Source organism: Orcinus orca, chromosome 11, assembly GCF_937001465.1.
Source record: "Orcinus orca chromosome 11, mOrcOrc1.1, whole genome shotgun sequence".
Taxonomy (NCBI): Eukaryota; Metazoa; Chordata; class Mammalia; order Artiodactyla; family Delphinidae; genus Orcinus; species Orcinus orca.
The window spans coordinates 87,299,328-87,316,434 of record NC_064569.1 but is presented as its reverse complement, the minus strand read 5'-3'; the positions used below and the strand labels follow the sequence as shown (position 1 = coordinate 87,316,434).

General features: G+C 42.1%; 1 protein-coding gene across 3 annotated transcripts in view; it reads right to left on the bottom strand.

The window, feature by feature from the left end:
• Positions 1 to 17,107, bottom strand: part of RFX4 (regulatory factor X4) — a 166,013-nt gene that overhangs the window by 95,826 nt on the left and 53,080 nt on the right. For all 3 annotated transcript variants that reach the window (XM_004269419.3, XM_033427560.2, XM_049694413.1), the window contains exon 3: positions 12,655 to 12,715. In XM_004269419.3, coding sequence (XP_004269467.1) covers positions 12,655 to 12,715 — 61 coding nt within the window. The remainder of the gene's footprint in view (positions 1 to 12,654; positions 12,716 to 17,107) is intronic.

Below are 17,107 nucleotides of genomic sequence, written 5' to 3'. Positions count from 1 at the left end.
ACCCAACAGGTGCTGGGAATACCATGGTGTGCAAGATAGCCCTTGTTTGCGCATGGAGAACAGATTAATGGTGGACAGGTGGATAAAGACACAGGTAATCTTCAATTCAACAAATATTTATTGAGTGCCAGGCAGTGTTCTAGACTTTAAGGAAACAGTGGTGAACAAAACAAAGGCCCTGTCCTGAAAGGGCTTACATTCTATGTGTCCCCAACATCATACATTGGAACTCTAAATGTATTTCCCTGTGGGAAAATGGTTTCACATAGAGATTAGGTTTCTTAGGACTGTCCTAAGCCTCGGGGCTGGTGTGAATGGGGATCAGCCATCTAGTTTAGCCTGGACCCCTAAATGCCATTCACAGTATTGTTTCCCTATAAAAGTGAGTTCAAAGGTCCAAATAACCAGCTTATGCACAAACTCGTGGGGGTCACCTGAAAAATGCAGCTTTCACAAAATGGGGTCTCACAAACATTCTTTGTTTGGCCTGAACAGTGTTGGCCCAACTTCTAAAATTCAGGACATTTCACATAAGAATCTGGATTTCTGGCTTCTTTTGAAAAGGCTGAGATCTGGCAACACTGGGCCCATATTCCCGCGTGACAATTGGGCAGAGTTACATGTGCCCTCGGGTTGGCCAGAGTCCTCACTCCTCCCTATTTTTCTTACACCCAATCTATTTTCTGTTCCTTGTCTGCCTCCTGTAGGCTCTTGTGTTGACATAAGACACAATCTATGCCCTAGTTCACTTTGCAGTTTATTGTGGGGAGAATAATGCACAGAAATAAGAATATTTAAATACTACAAACTCCCAACCACAGGTGCAGAGGAATGTGGGAAGACAGAGAGATTACTGTGTAGATGGGAACAGATGATTAAGGTTTCATGATGAACTGGAATTAGAACTTTGTAACAACAACAACAGCTAGCATCTGTTGAGCTCTTACTAGGTGCCAGGCATGGGGTATACATTATCTCACAATAACCATTTGATGCCCATATTTTAGATGAGGAAACTGAGGCACAGAGAGCGAAATTCATTTGCCCATGGTCATGCAGCTGGTAAATGGGAGAGTTTGTCTCACTGTGAACCACTGTGGTATTCTGCCATGGGAGACAGAGGGGGTTCCAGGCAAGGAGAAAAGCAAGGCTAAGAGACAAATGTGGCTCGAGCTTTGGATGATGGAGACACTGGTCTGAGTGGCGAAGAGGGCCTGTAATGGAGTATCTGAAAGGGAAGAACCATGGGGGAGGGGCATGCCGCATAAGAGAATATGGCTTGGCCTAAGAGTTTAGCAACCTCCAGAGTTGAAGAGTTACTATGAAAGTCTTATTTTCAGAAGGTAATGGAGTGTTACTCAGACAGGATTGAAAAAAATATTCAGACAGGAAGACCCGAGTGTTTCCAGGATGCTGTAGGAATAATAATAATGTAATCAAATACAATAGAATACTGCACAGCCATAAGAAGGAATGAAATAATGCCATTTTCAGCAACATAGATGGACCTAGAGATTATCATACTAAGTGAAGTAAGTCAGAAAGAGAAAGACAAATACCATATGATACCACTTATATGTGGAATCTAAAATATTATTAACATTTAAATTAACTTATTTACAAAACAGACTCACAGACATAGAAAACTTATGGTTAACCAAAGGGGTAAGGGGGTGAGGGACAGATAAATTAGGAGTTTGGGATTAGCAGATGCTAACTACTATACATAAAGTAGATAAAGAAGAAGGTCCTACTGTATAGCACAGGGAACTATATTCAATATCCTGTAACAAATTACAATGAAAAAATGTGAAAACTAATATATATGTAACTGAATCACTTTGTTGTACACCAGAAACTAACACAACATTGTCAATCAACTATACTTCAATTTTAGAATGTAATCAACAACAGTAACTAGCATTAATTTAAAGTTTAATATGTTGTATTTGCCAGCAATGGATTGAGACTAAAAGAACGTTTAAAGAAGACAAAAACAAAAAAAACCCCAAGTCTCATAGGTTTCCTCTTAGATGACTGAGAGTGCCACTAAGCAATTTCCTTAGAAAGCTTAACTTCAGCTCTTTAGGCTACTGTGTTGTGGGATATTTTCCAGTTTAATTCATACAAGAACAATCTGGGAAGCTGGAACTTTGTGCATAACCAGCTGTGTGCTTTTTGCTTATATTTACTAATGATTTTCTAAAATTGATTTTGGCCAGAAAAATCCATGGACACATTCAACAAACATGCATTTCAAACCATTCAGAATTCATCTTATAAAAAGCATATGGGGCTTCCCTGGTGGCGCAGTGGTTGAGAGTCCGCCTGCCGATGCAGGGGACGTGGGTTCGTGCCCCAGTCCGGGAAGATCCCACATGCCGCGGAGTGGCTGGGCCCGTGAGCCATAGCCGCTGAGCCTGCGCGTCCGGAGCCTGTGCTCCGCAATGGGAGAGGCCACAGCAGTGAGAGGCCCATGTACCGCAAAAAAAAAAAAAAAGCATATGATCCTTTAAATTATAGGGAGCCAGTTAAGTTTTTAAAGCATAGGAGTGCCAGGATCAAATTTATTCTCTGGAAAGGTCACCTTGGCACCTCTATGGTGAGTGGACAAGGAGTACTAGTGAAGACTGGCACATAGTGGCTGACTAGGTAGTACTTGTAGAATGAATGAGTGAATGAACGAACAAATGAGATCGGTTTGGAGCCACGTTAATAGTCAGGGCAGGAAATGATGGAGCATGGATGTCAGGGCAGAGATAACACCTAGGCTGTGGGTCTCATGCTGCCAGATGTGAGGAGGGTGGGAGCAACCAAGGAAGCCCTCAAGTTCATAACTGGGTTGAATGGGTGCAAAGGGGCTCCATCCCCACGATTAAGAAAAGCTGAGGAGGTGAGTTACAGGGGCAGGAATAATGCTTCCAAATGTTGTGCTAAAGGGCATGGGTTCCCAGATAAATTCCTGGCTCCCCCCTCATTGGTTACTTTACTTAAGCCCCCTGTGCCTCAGTTTCTATTTGTTGTTTGTATGGTTCGTTTGCTCACTAAATCTGGTCAAGAAATCAGGATTAAATACAAGGTCAAGTTTAAAATACATGCCATTAAATGAATCCATAGCGGCAACAAACTATCCATGTTTGAATCGTACGGGTGTAAGTCACAGTTCACACAGGCTGAGCTAATTAAGCAGGTACCTGCCAAAGGCCAGAGCCTTCTAAATAACTATATTCTTATCCACGTTTTGTTTCTCTTACTGGAGCTTCTTTGCCTCAAGGTATCTAGGTGGCTTATGACTATGAAGCATTTTAATAAGCTCTGTGAGTGAAGACACGTAATTGGAGTCAAGGGCAACTTTGATGCTTGATGAGTTTCTACAGGAATAGCATCATGACACCTTTCCCCAAACCTTCTTACAAACTCCAGAGGGTCCGTGCATGTACCGAAGTTGCTAATTGAAATACCAGCTTCCTGACCAAGGCATGGCAGAAAGGCAGTTAATTATTTCTCTTCATATCTGATGAAATTTCCCCTTTTCCTCCTCACTTTTACAGGACATCATTAGTCTGACATGGTGAACAATACTCCATTATACCTGGATATATTTTTTTTAATGATCACCAAAACATTCTCCACGTCTTCCATTTTCTGATCTTCTATTTAACAACCTGATCATATTTGAATTGAGCCTATCCTATTATGGAGAGATAATGACCTCGGTCCACTAGCCAACATGAGTCATTATCTGCAGTATACATTTTTAAAAGATCTCCTCACAAGGTTTCAGCATGCAGCATCCGGGGGCACATGGTGGAAGCTTCGTATTAGCGCTTTACGGTGAAGAGCAGATGTCTCAGCGCGTAGCATAATTTCTCCCTCTGCTCTCATTTTAAACTTATGTTTTCTTATATGTTCACGTGGGCTTTCAGTCCAGCCTCCACTTCTCGAGTCCTTGTAGACATGTCTGGGACAGAAACTTTTTTCTTCTATTTTACCCAAAGAAAAGAAAACAGGATTTTTTTTTTTTACTTGCTAAACATCATAATTTATTACTGAGGTTATCAGAGAGATCTGAGACTGCAAAATATGTGAGAAAAAAAAAACTGGCCAAACAATCAGAGCCAGACAATAGTCTAAACCCTTCAGTGGCTCCCCTCTGCCTCTCACAGAAGTTCAAATTCCTTACCTTGGCACCCAAGGCCCCCTATCTCTCTGACCCTGACTACTTCTCCTTCTCCAGGCTTCTCTGGCCTCACTCCCCTACACATACACTTCTCTCCAGCCGACGGGACTGTCTGTTGTTCCTCAAACATATCTTGCCACGCTCCCCGCTACGGTACACGTTCCCTGGCCTTCCCACCATGGGAGGGGACCCCCTCTGCTGGGCCTCACCCTTCAAGACCCAGCTCAAATTTCTCTTCCACCAAACTGTGCTTAATTTCCACCCAGCCCCAACTGCTGATCACTCCTTAATCATTTCTTCCTTGACAAATTCACATATTCATTCATTTGATAACATGTAGAGTGCTGAGTTATGTCTGTAGAGGAAAACACCTTGACTGAGCAGACACATCTTCTCCTCCTAGAGCTCTCACTGCCTCCTGGGGATTTCCACAGCTCTTCCGAACAGCTTCACTGAGAGACAGCAGTTTTACAGTCAGGGATCACTGAGTCTGAATCTTCCTCCACCACTTGCAAGCACTACAGTCTCAGGTATGTTACCTGAGCTCTCAGACTCTTGCTTCCTTCATCTGTAAAATGAGGGAAACAATACCCAACACCCATCTCCCAAGGTTGCTGTGAGGGTTAAACAAGAATCCAAGCACAGCCCTCAGCCCTCCAGCTGGCATATGCACATCACTCAATGGAGGGTAACTATTGGTATCATTCTATATTAGCGCAGAATATTCAGGTAACACCTCACATCTTAGACTGAAAGTCCTTTGAAGGCAGGGACCACTTCTATTTATGCCAGCATAGTTCCTAGCACTGTGACCTGAACATGGTCAGTAACAGTGTGGAAGGAAGGAGGCGGGGTGTGTGTGTGTGTGTGTGTGTGTGGCAAGGGCTGGGGGCAAGGAAGGAAAGCAGGCTTTTGCACAGATCAAAAAAAAGTTTAAAAAAATCTTAACACCTGGGGGGTTAAAGGAAAAGCCTGTTTATATTAACAGATCTGATTTATATTTTCAAGCGCCTACTCTCGTGCCAGAGATGTTCATATTTGCTATCACTACTCCCACAAATGGGTAACTTTATCTCCATGACATGGAGGAAGAAATGGAGAGCTGGGGAGGCTAAGTGACTTGCCCCAAACTGCTTGGCTGGGAAAAGCCCGCCTTGGAGTATGAACTCCGGGACGATGCTTCTAAAGCTCTCGCTCTGTGCTAGGGACTGGCATCCATGTGCTCAGTGAGTCAGCATTACCTATTGAGCACCTACTATGCGCCAGGCACCGCAGAATACAGCAGTGAACGAGAAGACGCAATCCCTACCGTCGCCTTTAGGAAGCCGACGGTTTCTCAGGAGGAAGATGGGAACCAAGGAGAGACCACCACCAGATGATAAATAAGTACAAAATGGTGGCATTTGGCTCCTGTGGGCTCGGATTCTACAGAAGGCCAAAACAAATAAACAAAACCCACCCAATCTATTTTATTAAACTGCAACAATTAAGCCCACAGTTTGCTGCTGGGTAGACAAACACGAGTTCAGGTGGGTCCCTGGTGTTTCTCCTGGGACCTCGCCGGCCCCGCCTCCCCTTGCTTGAGGGTCTTCTTATAAGGAGTCAGGCATCTCCCCCACGTGGGTGGAGTGAGACTGGGACCATCTGCTGTGTTGAGTTGCCCTCTTCCAATAGGGGTAATAATCATGCCTCCTCTACCCGGTTTTCATAAGATCCAGTGAGCTCAGCCAGCAACATCAGCTGGGGTAAGCCTGGCACACCAGGGGTATTGGCCCAACCTGTAAGTTTGGTCCCTGCTCAGCCATGGACTGAGTCAGGGATTTATTTCTGCCATTGTATTGACTCAACTGGACCAGAATCTACAGTAGTCTAATCCAAATCTTGTGCTTTGCCTACAAGCTACCAAACTGGTGCTCCAGAAAGGCCTGGGATTAGCCAGCTTCTGGCATTCCTCTGTTCACTTTTTGATTAATCAAGTCCTTTTCTTTTTTTCTTTTTTTTTTTTCTTTTTTTTTTGGACAAAAACTAGGCAGTACAGTAGCAGAGTGTCACAAGTTCTGTGCTGCTGCTAACCCACCTGTCGGGGCCTAGGCTACAGGTTGGCAGCCAGAGCGCTGGTGGCCCCGAATGGCAGTGGAGGGGATTTTGGCACCATCCTCTACCATAAACCACCCCCTTCAATCTTCCCTTTCCATCTCTTCCCTGCCTCTACTCATCTCCACTTCACCGTTACAAATAGGGCTGCAAAGAACATCTTCATGTGTGTCCCCCTGCACACCTGGGGGAGTGTTTCTCCATGTCAGTATCCAGGAGTGGATGTACATATTACAATGTTAATGGGATGCAAAATTGCCCATTCACATGGCTTTACCATCTTATACCTTCACTCACAGCACAAACTATTTTCTAAAAATAAGAACCTAGCTCTACAACATAGCGTCTCATTCTCTGAGACATTTACACCCTTCACGTTGTCCTGCTTAAGCTACCTTTCTCCATCTCTGGCTGAGGACTTCTAGCGGGACATAGTCACACCTATTGGCACTGTATGTCACTTCTGGTTACATTCAGAGCTAAAAATGTTTAGCCTCCCTTTCTGGAGTGAGGTGGACTAACTCACACTATGAAAGCAAATCAGGTTATGCCACCGTTGAATAAAGAATTAAATCAGAAATGGGTGCACAACGTCAGGTATTGGTGACATCCCATGGGTCTGGCCTAGCAGCTGTGGCTGGGTCTAAAACGTCACCATACTTCTTTGGCACAGTACCCAGCCCAATTTTCTACCTCTGGCCTCCGAGAACATTTTAAAGAGAAACACCGAATTTATTTTGTTTCATATTGATTTGAAATATTGAAAGCCTAGCAATCACCCAAGCCTCATTTTTATTTTTTCAAAAGAAAGGAAAATGTCTCCCACGAAAGTGACAATTTGGTCTTCAATCCTCTTCCTTTGGGGAAGGGCCTCCCTTTCCCTGGAAATTGCAGACAGGGAAGTGTCTCCCCCCTGATGGCACACAGGAGCTCAGAGTGACACTGGCAACAAGAGAGGTGTGTGAGAGGGCGGGGCAGTGGAGGTGGACACGTGCTGGCAGCGAGTAGGCCAGGACAGCAGACAGGCTGCTTTCCCTGCCGAAATCCTCTTTGTGAATAGAGGTTATTGTGTGGCCAGGATTCCAGCAGGGCTCACCATCCCCAGTGGGTTGGGCCTTACTAACCTCATGACCAAGGATGCTGGAAAGTGTTTGGCGCAAGGCATTTGACAATATTTGCCTGTTTTCTGCTGGGAACTGCCTCCAGATCATGTGGCCCTGCTTATTTTCAGCTGCTTGGCTGTTGTATTATTTGTTCTTAGAGTGGGGATGGTCTCTAGGGTGATGGGGAGGGGCTCTCAGCAAGGTGGGAGAAGGCAGAGAGGCAAATAGCTCCTAAACCAATTCCAGGAACAAGCCAAGCGTCCCGGGAGAACTGGGCACTATCAGGCCAGTGGCTACCACCTTGGCGGTGAGGCCAAGGTCCTTTCCTGGGGCTGCCTGCTACCCCTGGAGAGAGGGGACAACATGAAGGATACAGACGCCTCGGAGGATGAGATGCCATGTTGCGGAGCTAGGTTCCCATTTTTTAAAAAGCAGCATTTTGTATACTTCGGCTGAATATAAAATGGTAAGGCCATTAGAGTGGGCAATTTTGCAATCCTGTTAACATTTTCTGTGCGCCCAGCACTTCCACTGCCTGATACCCAGACAGAAGAAACACTTCAGCAGGTGTGTGAGGGGACATATGAAGATGTTCTTTGGGACTTTATGTGTAAAGGCAAAGATGAGATTTGGACACAACCTAAATGTAGGTCAAAGAGGGAAATGGCGAACTGAATTCTGCCGCTGTCTTACATGAAATTCTGTGCAGCAGTTAAAATGAGGTTGTTCTCTGGGGACTAATCTGGGTATAGCTTCAGGGTATTCGACTAAGGGGAGAAAGCAAGCTGTGGATCAAGATAGTGTGACAGGTGGTGGAACAATATTTTTAGTGTTCTATGTCTGTATTTTTTTTATAAAGGAGAAAATACTAAATAAAAAACCACAATTCAGAAACTTCTATCAGTACATATGCATGTAAATGCACAGGCAAGGGACAGTAAAAAAAAATATATATATATATATATATACACACACACACACACACACACGCATGTATACACACCCACACACATACATATTTCTCACTGGTAACAGCGCTGCTCTGGAGGAGGTGGACTTTAACCTTATCTGTAATGTTTTCGTTTTAAAATAAGGAAATGCATTCTGCGTAAATAAAATAAAATTTAAATGTAAATGTGTATTTGTTGAATTTATTTGCACCTTGCCGTTTTCTAAAAAGCTAACAAAATAAACACAAAAAGAAGAAAATTAGACAAAGGAAAGAGATTAAAAAGTATATAGGGCTTCCCTGGTGGCGCAGTGGTTGAGAGTCTGCCTGCTGATGCAGGGGACACAGGTTCGTGCCCTGGTCCAGGAAGATCCCACATGCCGCGGAGCGGCAGGGCCCATGGGCCATAGCTGCTGAGCCTGCGCGTCCGGAGCCTGTGCTCCGCAATGGGAGAGGCCACAACAGTGAGAGGCCCGTGTAATGCAAAAACAAAAACAAAAACAAAAAAAAGTATATAAATATCAGACGTAGCTCTGAACTCCCTGGCAGCCAGAGCAAAGAGGGGACACGTGGTATAAATTATATCACTTTCCCTTGTAGAGTGGAGGGTGCATCCAGTTCCTGTTGAGAGACAAAGTTTTTATACTGAAAGTCTAGTCTAAAAAAGTTTACTCATGTGGAACTTGATATAGGATGTCACATGTCCTCCACCATGGTTTTAAGCATGGCTCTATCCCTAAGTTTAGAGAAATGTCCTACTTTTTCTTCCCTGCTATTTACATACTCCCCTGCCTCCTTCCCCCACCTCATCTGTACTGCTGTCTTCCTTGCTGGCTATGCTCCAACCACACGGGCCACCTTCTGCAGCTCCTTGAACAAGCCCAGCCTGCTTCCAGCCTGGAGAGAGTGGAGGATACTGTGGTCTGTGCCCAGGTTACCTTTCAGGACTGAGGCGTTCTTCCCCACCACTGAGACGTTGATTGCTGAGGCTGAATCCTTCCTGGGGAGTTGTCCTCAGCAGAATGGGAACTGCCTCGCCCAAAGTTATGCCCCCTCACAGGGCTGGAAGGGGAGATGGGATGAACTGGGAGATTAGGTTTGACATAAGTGCACTACCATGTGTAAAACAGATAGCTAGTGGGAACATGCTGTGTAGCACGGGGAGCTCAGCTCGGTGCTCTGTGATGACCTAGATGGGTGGGATGGGGGGTGGGAGGGAGGTCCAACAGGGAGGGGATATAGGTATACATATAGCCAATTCACTTCACTGTACAGCAGATACTAACACAACATTGTAAAACAATTATACTCCAATTAAAAAAAAAACACCAAAGTTATATCCCCTCTCCCTCGGGGCAAACTACCTGCAGTGATGAGCAAGATGGGGGAATAAAAACCTGAATCCATTGCCTCAGTTCATCTCTGAGGCCCACCCTGGCTTCAGAACTCCCTGTGAGATCGCTGAAGCCTCTCGTAGCCTCCTCCCAGCCCGAGACCCCCTCTGCCCATCCCCTCGTACCCTCATGGTGTCAATACTGGGTGCCTTACATAATAGGCCACCTGTAGGCACAGCTCAGAGTCTGCCTCTGGGAGAGCTTGACCTGCAATGTTCCCTCTGCCTAGAACGTTTCCCTGATTTTAACATCGTCATGGTGTCTGAGGGTTTCTTGTCATACAAATATTCACTTAAATATCACCTCCTAAAGGAAGCTTTCCCTCACCATTCAACCTAAAATAGCCTCTGAGATATGATCACATCAGCCAGTTCTAATTCTCCACACAGCACTTATCCGTATCTAATACATTCCTTGTTTATTTATTTATCATTAATATAATAATTTTTTAAATTATCACCCAACTTTTTCTCTCATCGGCCCCTACTCTTGGTCTGTCTTATCCACTACTGCATTCCCAGGGCCTAGAATAGGGCCTAGCAAACAGTAGGTGCTCAGTAAACATTTCTTAAATGAGTTAATAACTAAAATTCTATCTTAAAAATTAATATAAAAGGAATTAGAGGACAATTTGATGTTTGAACAACTTGTTGCCTTTTGATAATAATACTCAAATTTATACATTTTCAAACCTGATCTGACTCTGAAAACAGATTTTTTTCATCAAAACAAATCCACTGCCTAACTCTGTGAATTGGAGGATGAAATTTCTTCCGGAATGATCTATGTGACCTTTTATTTAGAAAAACCGATATTTTGTATAGAATTACTTACAGTAGAAGGAGAACTGACAATGCATATGTCAGGAAGGAGGGAAACCCTATTCTGGGATGTCCTTGTGGGACTCAGAAGGAAGAGGTCTGCTGAGCAATCCATGGCTAAGATTTACCTAGCACCCACCCTACACCAGACACTGTTCAAGCACTCTGTATATACGAACTCACTTCCTCTTTGTGACTACCCCAGAAGGCAGTGGTCCCCAACCTTTTTGGCACCAGGGACCCGTTTCATGGAAGACAATTTTTGCATGGACGGGCGGGCGGCAGGGGGATGGTTCAGGCGGTAACGCGAGCAATGGGAGCGGCACAAAAAGCTTCACCTGCCGCTCACCTCCTGCTTGGCGGCCCGGTTCCTAACAGGCTGCAGACCAGTACCGGTCCACGGCCCGGGTGTTGGGGACCCCTGATATAAGGTAAATACTACTGCCATCTCTATTTTACAGGTAGACTGAGGCACAGAGAGGTGAAGGACCTTGCCCAAGGTCACACAGCTAGAAAAGCAGAGCTGGGAGTTAATTCCTGGCAGTGTGATTTAAGAGATTACTCTATCTACAGCCTTGCTGTTGCCAGGCAAATGTCAGAGAATCACAGAAAAACAGACATGAACAAGGTGATTTTCTTCTAGTCCCTTTCAAATTTTTTATTCTGAAATGTATGACATGTTCAGGTTATTAAAGCAAGAGTGTCTGTTGATTCCTAGCATTTCTAGAAACTCTCACCCCCAAACTCTTTTATGTTGATGCCTCATTCAATGCGCTAGCATTATGAGAATCTGTGTGACCATAATTTGGGGGTAAGGAGTGCAGGGAGAGATTTGATCAGGGAAGTAAAGTAGAATTTTAAATAAAGCAAAAAGCAGCAAATGCAATGAGAAAAAGAATGTAGGGACAAACTGATGGAAACAAGCCAAAAGGCTGGAAATGGAGCTCTTGAACACAACCTCTGCTATCCTTGTAGCAAAACAAGTTGACTACTGAGACTCTTGTTAGAGAAGATTGAGTTACATTTGTGAATGCTTTCTCCCAATGTTGTTTTCCTCTCACCTGTGGGTGGATTAGTCAGAAGAATCTAATATGATTTGCTCATTAAAGCCAATCTGCTTCCTCTTCTGATCTAGTCTCTCTTCTCCATCCTTCCTGATTTTTCTCTTCCTTTCTTCAAAAGCATAGGCTTTGCAATTAAAGTGACCCAGCCAGGTTCCTGCCTCTGCCACTTCATGGCTATGTGTATATTCAGGCAAATGATTTAACTGTCTAAGCTTTATTTTCCTCATCTGTAAAATGGGCATAACAATACCAACTTCACAGAATTGTGAGAATGAAATGAGGCATGTATACAAAGTGCCTAGCATGCAGGCTGGCACACAGTAGATTCATTCCTTTCCCCTCCCCACTTCTCTCTCCTTCCCCTTTGTTCCTTACTTCCTTCAGCTTTGCTGGGCTGAACTAGAGTGGTAATAGCCCTTAACTGACAAGTTCTTCTGAGAGGTGAGTCTCAGGTATAGAATAGCTTTGGTGTTCAAAGCTACAACATAATTTCTAAGTAAAACTCTTAGAGGAGAATTTACCTGTAAATACCAAACATGGGTGCAAACACTTAAACAACATCATTAACTATAACATCAAGTCCAGGAATTCCAAATATTAAAGGGAGAGCCACTCAAGTAGATAATTTATATTAATGTTAAAATAAATGTAGTATAGTTGCAATAAATTATTAATTTATTAAGAGTTCATTGGTAGGGGTGAACAGACCTATGTTTCTATAATTGGCTGCAACATTATTTATTAAAATAATAGACTCTATTAAAATCAATTAATAACATCCATGTAGAATCCAGTCCTTGCCAGTGTTTTGATGATGGAAAAAAAATCTATTTCCAAATAAAATAAATATGAAAATTCAAATCTCCTGTCTATATCTAAGTTGAGTATTTTATGCATAATTACAAATTAAACTGATTGCATATGGGCTATTGGATGTCAAGTTATTATGACAATGTCAAAATATCCAAGTAATATGCTGTCCTGTCTGTAGGAAGACATAGTTATATGAGCTTCCCATCAAGAGAGAACTTGCTCAGAATGGAACTTACCATTGCAGAGTAGCAGGAGTGGAGTGGGGCTTGGATGCTCTATTATTTTCTTTTTCCTCATCTGTTAAACGAAAGAAAAAGGAGTGAACTTCAGTAGGAAAACATACAAGGCCTTTCAGCTCTACGTTGCCCTCAAAGGTTGATGCTTTGAAAGTAATGATATTTTGGCTTTTCTAACATGTTAGATTTATCACACTTTAATAAAAAAAAAAAAAGGAGAAACTGACTTTTATGGAAAACTCTTATATCAATTTGTATTTTTATTTGACATAATACGTTACAGTTTGAAGAGCTATCTCTCTTCATCACTGAACAATATGACTGCACTCCCCCAACATGCTATGTTCGCAACTGAAGCTGGACATTTGATATGATGATTTTGACCCTAAGAACACACTGACTTCGCCACTATTTGTTTCTTGTAACTCCAATGGAACAGACAGTTAGTGTAGGGAAGGGAGAGTGTAAGTGTTCAGAAGAATCAGGTTAGCAATACAATAGAACAGGGGTTGGCAAACTTTTCCTGTAAAGAGCCAGTTAGTAAATATTTTAAGATTTGGGAGCCAAGAGGCAAAATCAAAAATATTGTGTAATATTTATATAACAAGAGAGAAAACAAATTCCATTTCCATATTGACAAAATTCAAAATATAATACTAGTTGATTATAATTTTTGTAATACAGGTCTATTAATTAAAAATGAAATTAATTTGGGGGAGCGGGTAACATTTTTCTTAATTGGGGTTCAAAGCTCACATTCCCTTTCATCCAACAGATTACAAATATCCATCTACAAAATCATTCTTAGTTTACATCCCTACGAAAACAGGTGTCAGGCCAGGTTTGGTCTGTGGGGTTCTAGTTTGCAGACCTCTGCAACACAGCAATCTGAACAACAGATCAATCTTTGCATACTTAAGAAGAACTGCTCACAGTTTTATCATGAATTAACTGAGAAATAGATTTAATTAGTTGCATCCAATTCTTAATGAAGATTATTGATAGAAATAATCAACATAAAATTAAATTTCTAGGGAATTCCCTGATGGTCCAGTGGTTAGGACTCCACGCTTACACTTCAAGGGCGCAGGTTTGATTCCTGGTAGCGGAACTAAGATCCTACAAGCTGCATGGTGCAGCAAAAAAAAATAATAATAAATTAAAAAATAATAAAATTTCTTGACCCACAAAATCTGACCCAAGAAAACTGGTACAAATAACAGTCTCAAAAGAAAATAATATCAAAACCTACAAATATAATCAACAAAATTTAATAAGAACATGTAAAACAGTCAACGAAATAAATCTGTGGTATAAGATTTATATGGGAAAGAATCTGTACTTGTGAAAATAATTTAAGTAAAACTAAAATGAAAGTGGAAGAAAGTAAAATATACTGCCAATGAAGTAGCTTAATAAAGTTGCCCTCAGAAAATATTTTCTTGATGAAAGCTTATCTGTATTGGTATAATTCTGACTACAATGTCTGCTCATAAAAACTGTGAAGATATTGCTGTTGCTCATTCAACAATTGTACAGACTCACCTTCTTCCTTATTAATAGAATCCCAATTTAAAGGGGACCATGTGTTCAGGGAGGGTTATCCCCTCTCAAATCCTAGAGAGATGACTGTTGATTAATTTAAATCTATCACAGTAATTTTATGTCATCTAGCCCCTGATGGATTAGGTGGGGCATGTGACATGGTGATGTGGCCTATCAGATTAAGAAGGAGCCCTCTGGGTGCTTCTGGGAAAGTTATTTTTCCGTAACAAAAAGGAATGGGGGCCTTGATGTCGAATTTCTGGCCTCCAAAACTGAAGGAAGGGAGGGAGGGAGGGAGGGAGGGAGGAAGGAAGGAAGGAAGGAAGGAAGGAAGGAAGGAGCAGGGAGGAGGGGAAGAAACAGAAGAGACACACTGGTCTGTTCTGCTTTTGAACACAGCTGTGAGTAGATAATTGGAGTGAAGCAGCAAACTTTCAACTGGGAAAAGAGCAGCCTGAGGACAAAGTCAATGCCAAGCAAGGCAGAGAGAAAAAGGGGGAAAACCTGGGGATTCTGAATGTCATGATGTGCCTCTGATTAACCAACCCTAAAAACTGCTGCCTCTTTATGAGATAATATAATTTTCTGAGTTAATAAATCCTCTTTTCATTGGGTATTCACTTCCTTGCCTCCAAAACCATGTTAACTGGTACGACACTAACAGTAAATGTTCTCAGGGACAAAATGTCCCAATACATCATTGGGCTCAACATCTGTTCATGCTGCTTTGTCAACCTGGAGTTACTTCTAAATGTTTGTCATCCTTTCCAGTTTAGAATATACAACACCACCTCTTCGAAGCCTCCAAGTCAGGAATCATTAATCCTAACTCTGTTCTTCTGTACCCCATTACTTGTCTTTCAGTCGAATGGTTTAGCCAGCTGGATCATTATTTCTATGCATATCCATATCCATCTCTCTGACTTGCATATCCTACTTAAGAAGATCCTACTTAAGAAGGCAAGGAGGTCTGTTTTCAAACTATATTACAAAGCTATAGTAATCAAAAGAGTAAAATACTGGCATAAAAACAGACACATAGATCAATGGAACAAAATAGAGAGCCCAGAAATAAACCCCCACACACAGTCAACTAATTTATAACATAGGAGCCAAGAATATGCAATGGGGAAAGGACAGTCTCTTCAATAAATGGTGTTGGGAAAACTGGACAGCAACTTGCAAAACAATTAAGTTGGACCACTATCTTATACCATACACAAAAATTAACTGAAAACCAATTAAAGACTTGAATGTAAAACCTGAAACCATAAAAGTCCTAGAAGAAAACATAGGCAGTAAGCTCCTTGACATTCATCTTGGTGATGACTTTTTGGATTTGATACCAAAAGCAAAGGCAACAAAAGCAAAAAATAAACATGTGGGATTACATCAAACTTAAAATCTTCTGCACAGCAAAGGAAATCAGCGACAACAACAAAAAGGCAACCTACTGAATGGGAGAAAATATTCGCAAATCATGTATCTGATAAGGGGTTAATATTCAAAATATATAAAGAACTCATACAACTCAATAGCAAACCCCCTCCCCCGCCAAATAATCCAATTGAAAAATGCACAGAAGATCTGAACAGACATTTTTCCAAAGAAGATATACAGATGGCCAATAGGTACATGAAAAGATGCTCAACATTACTAATCATCAGGGAAATGCAAATCAAAACCACAATGAGATATCACCTCACACTTTTTAGAATGGCTATTATCAAAAAGACAAGAAATAAGTGCTGGTGAGGATGAGGAGAAGAGAGAACCCGCACGCACTATCGGTGGGAACGTAAATTGGTGCAGCCACTATGGAAAACAGCATGGAGGTTCATCAAAAAATTCAAAATAGAGGGGCTTCCCTGGTGGCGCAGTGGTTGAGAGTCCGCCTGTCGATGCAGGGGACACGGGTTCGTGCCCCGGTCCGGGAAGATCCCACATGCCGCGGAGCAGCTGGGCCCGTGAGCCATGGACGCTGAGCCTGCGCGTCTGGAGCCTGTGCTCCGCAATGGGAGAGGCCACAATAGTGAGAGGCCCGCGTACCGCAAATAAAAAAAAAAAATTCAAAATAGAACTACTACATGATCTAGCAATTCCACTTCTGGGTATTTATTTGAAGAAAATGAAAACACTAATAAGAAAAGATATCTTCATCCCATGTTCACTGTAGCACTATTTACAATAGCCAAGATATGGAAACAACCTAAGCATCCAATGACAGATGAATAAAGAAAATATTTTATATACATATATGAATATTATTCAGCCATAAAAAAGAATGAAATCTTGCCATTTGCAACAATAATGATGGATATTCAGGACATTATGCTAAGTGAAATTAAGTAAGAGAAATACAAATACCATATGATTTCATTTACATGTGGAACAAAAAAAAAAGCTCATAGATAAAAAGAACAGATACAGACTGGTGGTTGCCAGGGGGTGGGGAAGTGGGGGGTGAAACAGATGAAAGGAGTCAAAAGGTATATACTTCCAATTATAAAATAAATAAGTCACGGGAATGCTGTAGACAGCATGGTGACTGTAGTTAACAACACTGAACCGCATATTTGGAAGTTGCTAAGAGAGTAGATCTTACAAGTTCTCATCACCAGAAAAAAAATTCTGTATGTGTGGTGATGGATGTTAACTAGACTACTGTGGTGATCATTTTGCTCTACGTACAAATATCAAATTATTATGTTGTACACCTGAAACTAATATAGTGTCTTGTATGCCAATTATATCTCAACTTAAAAAAAAAGAAGAAAGCAGGGATGGTATCTTAGTCATCTTTGTGTTCCCTCCAGCCAATGCCTTCCATTCACACTTAATAGCTGAGTCTGCCTTCCACAACTGTCTTCAACAATCTTAAAAATAAAAGCACGAAAAGGAGCATGAG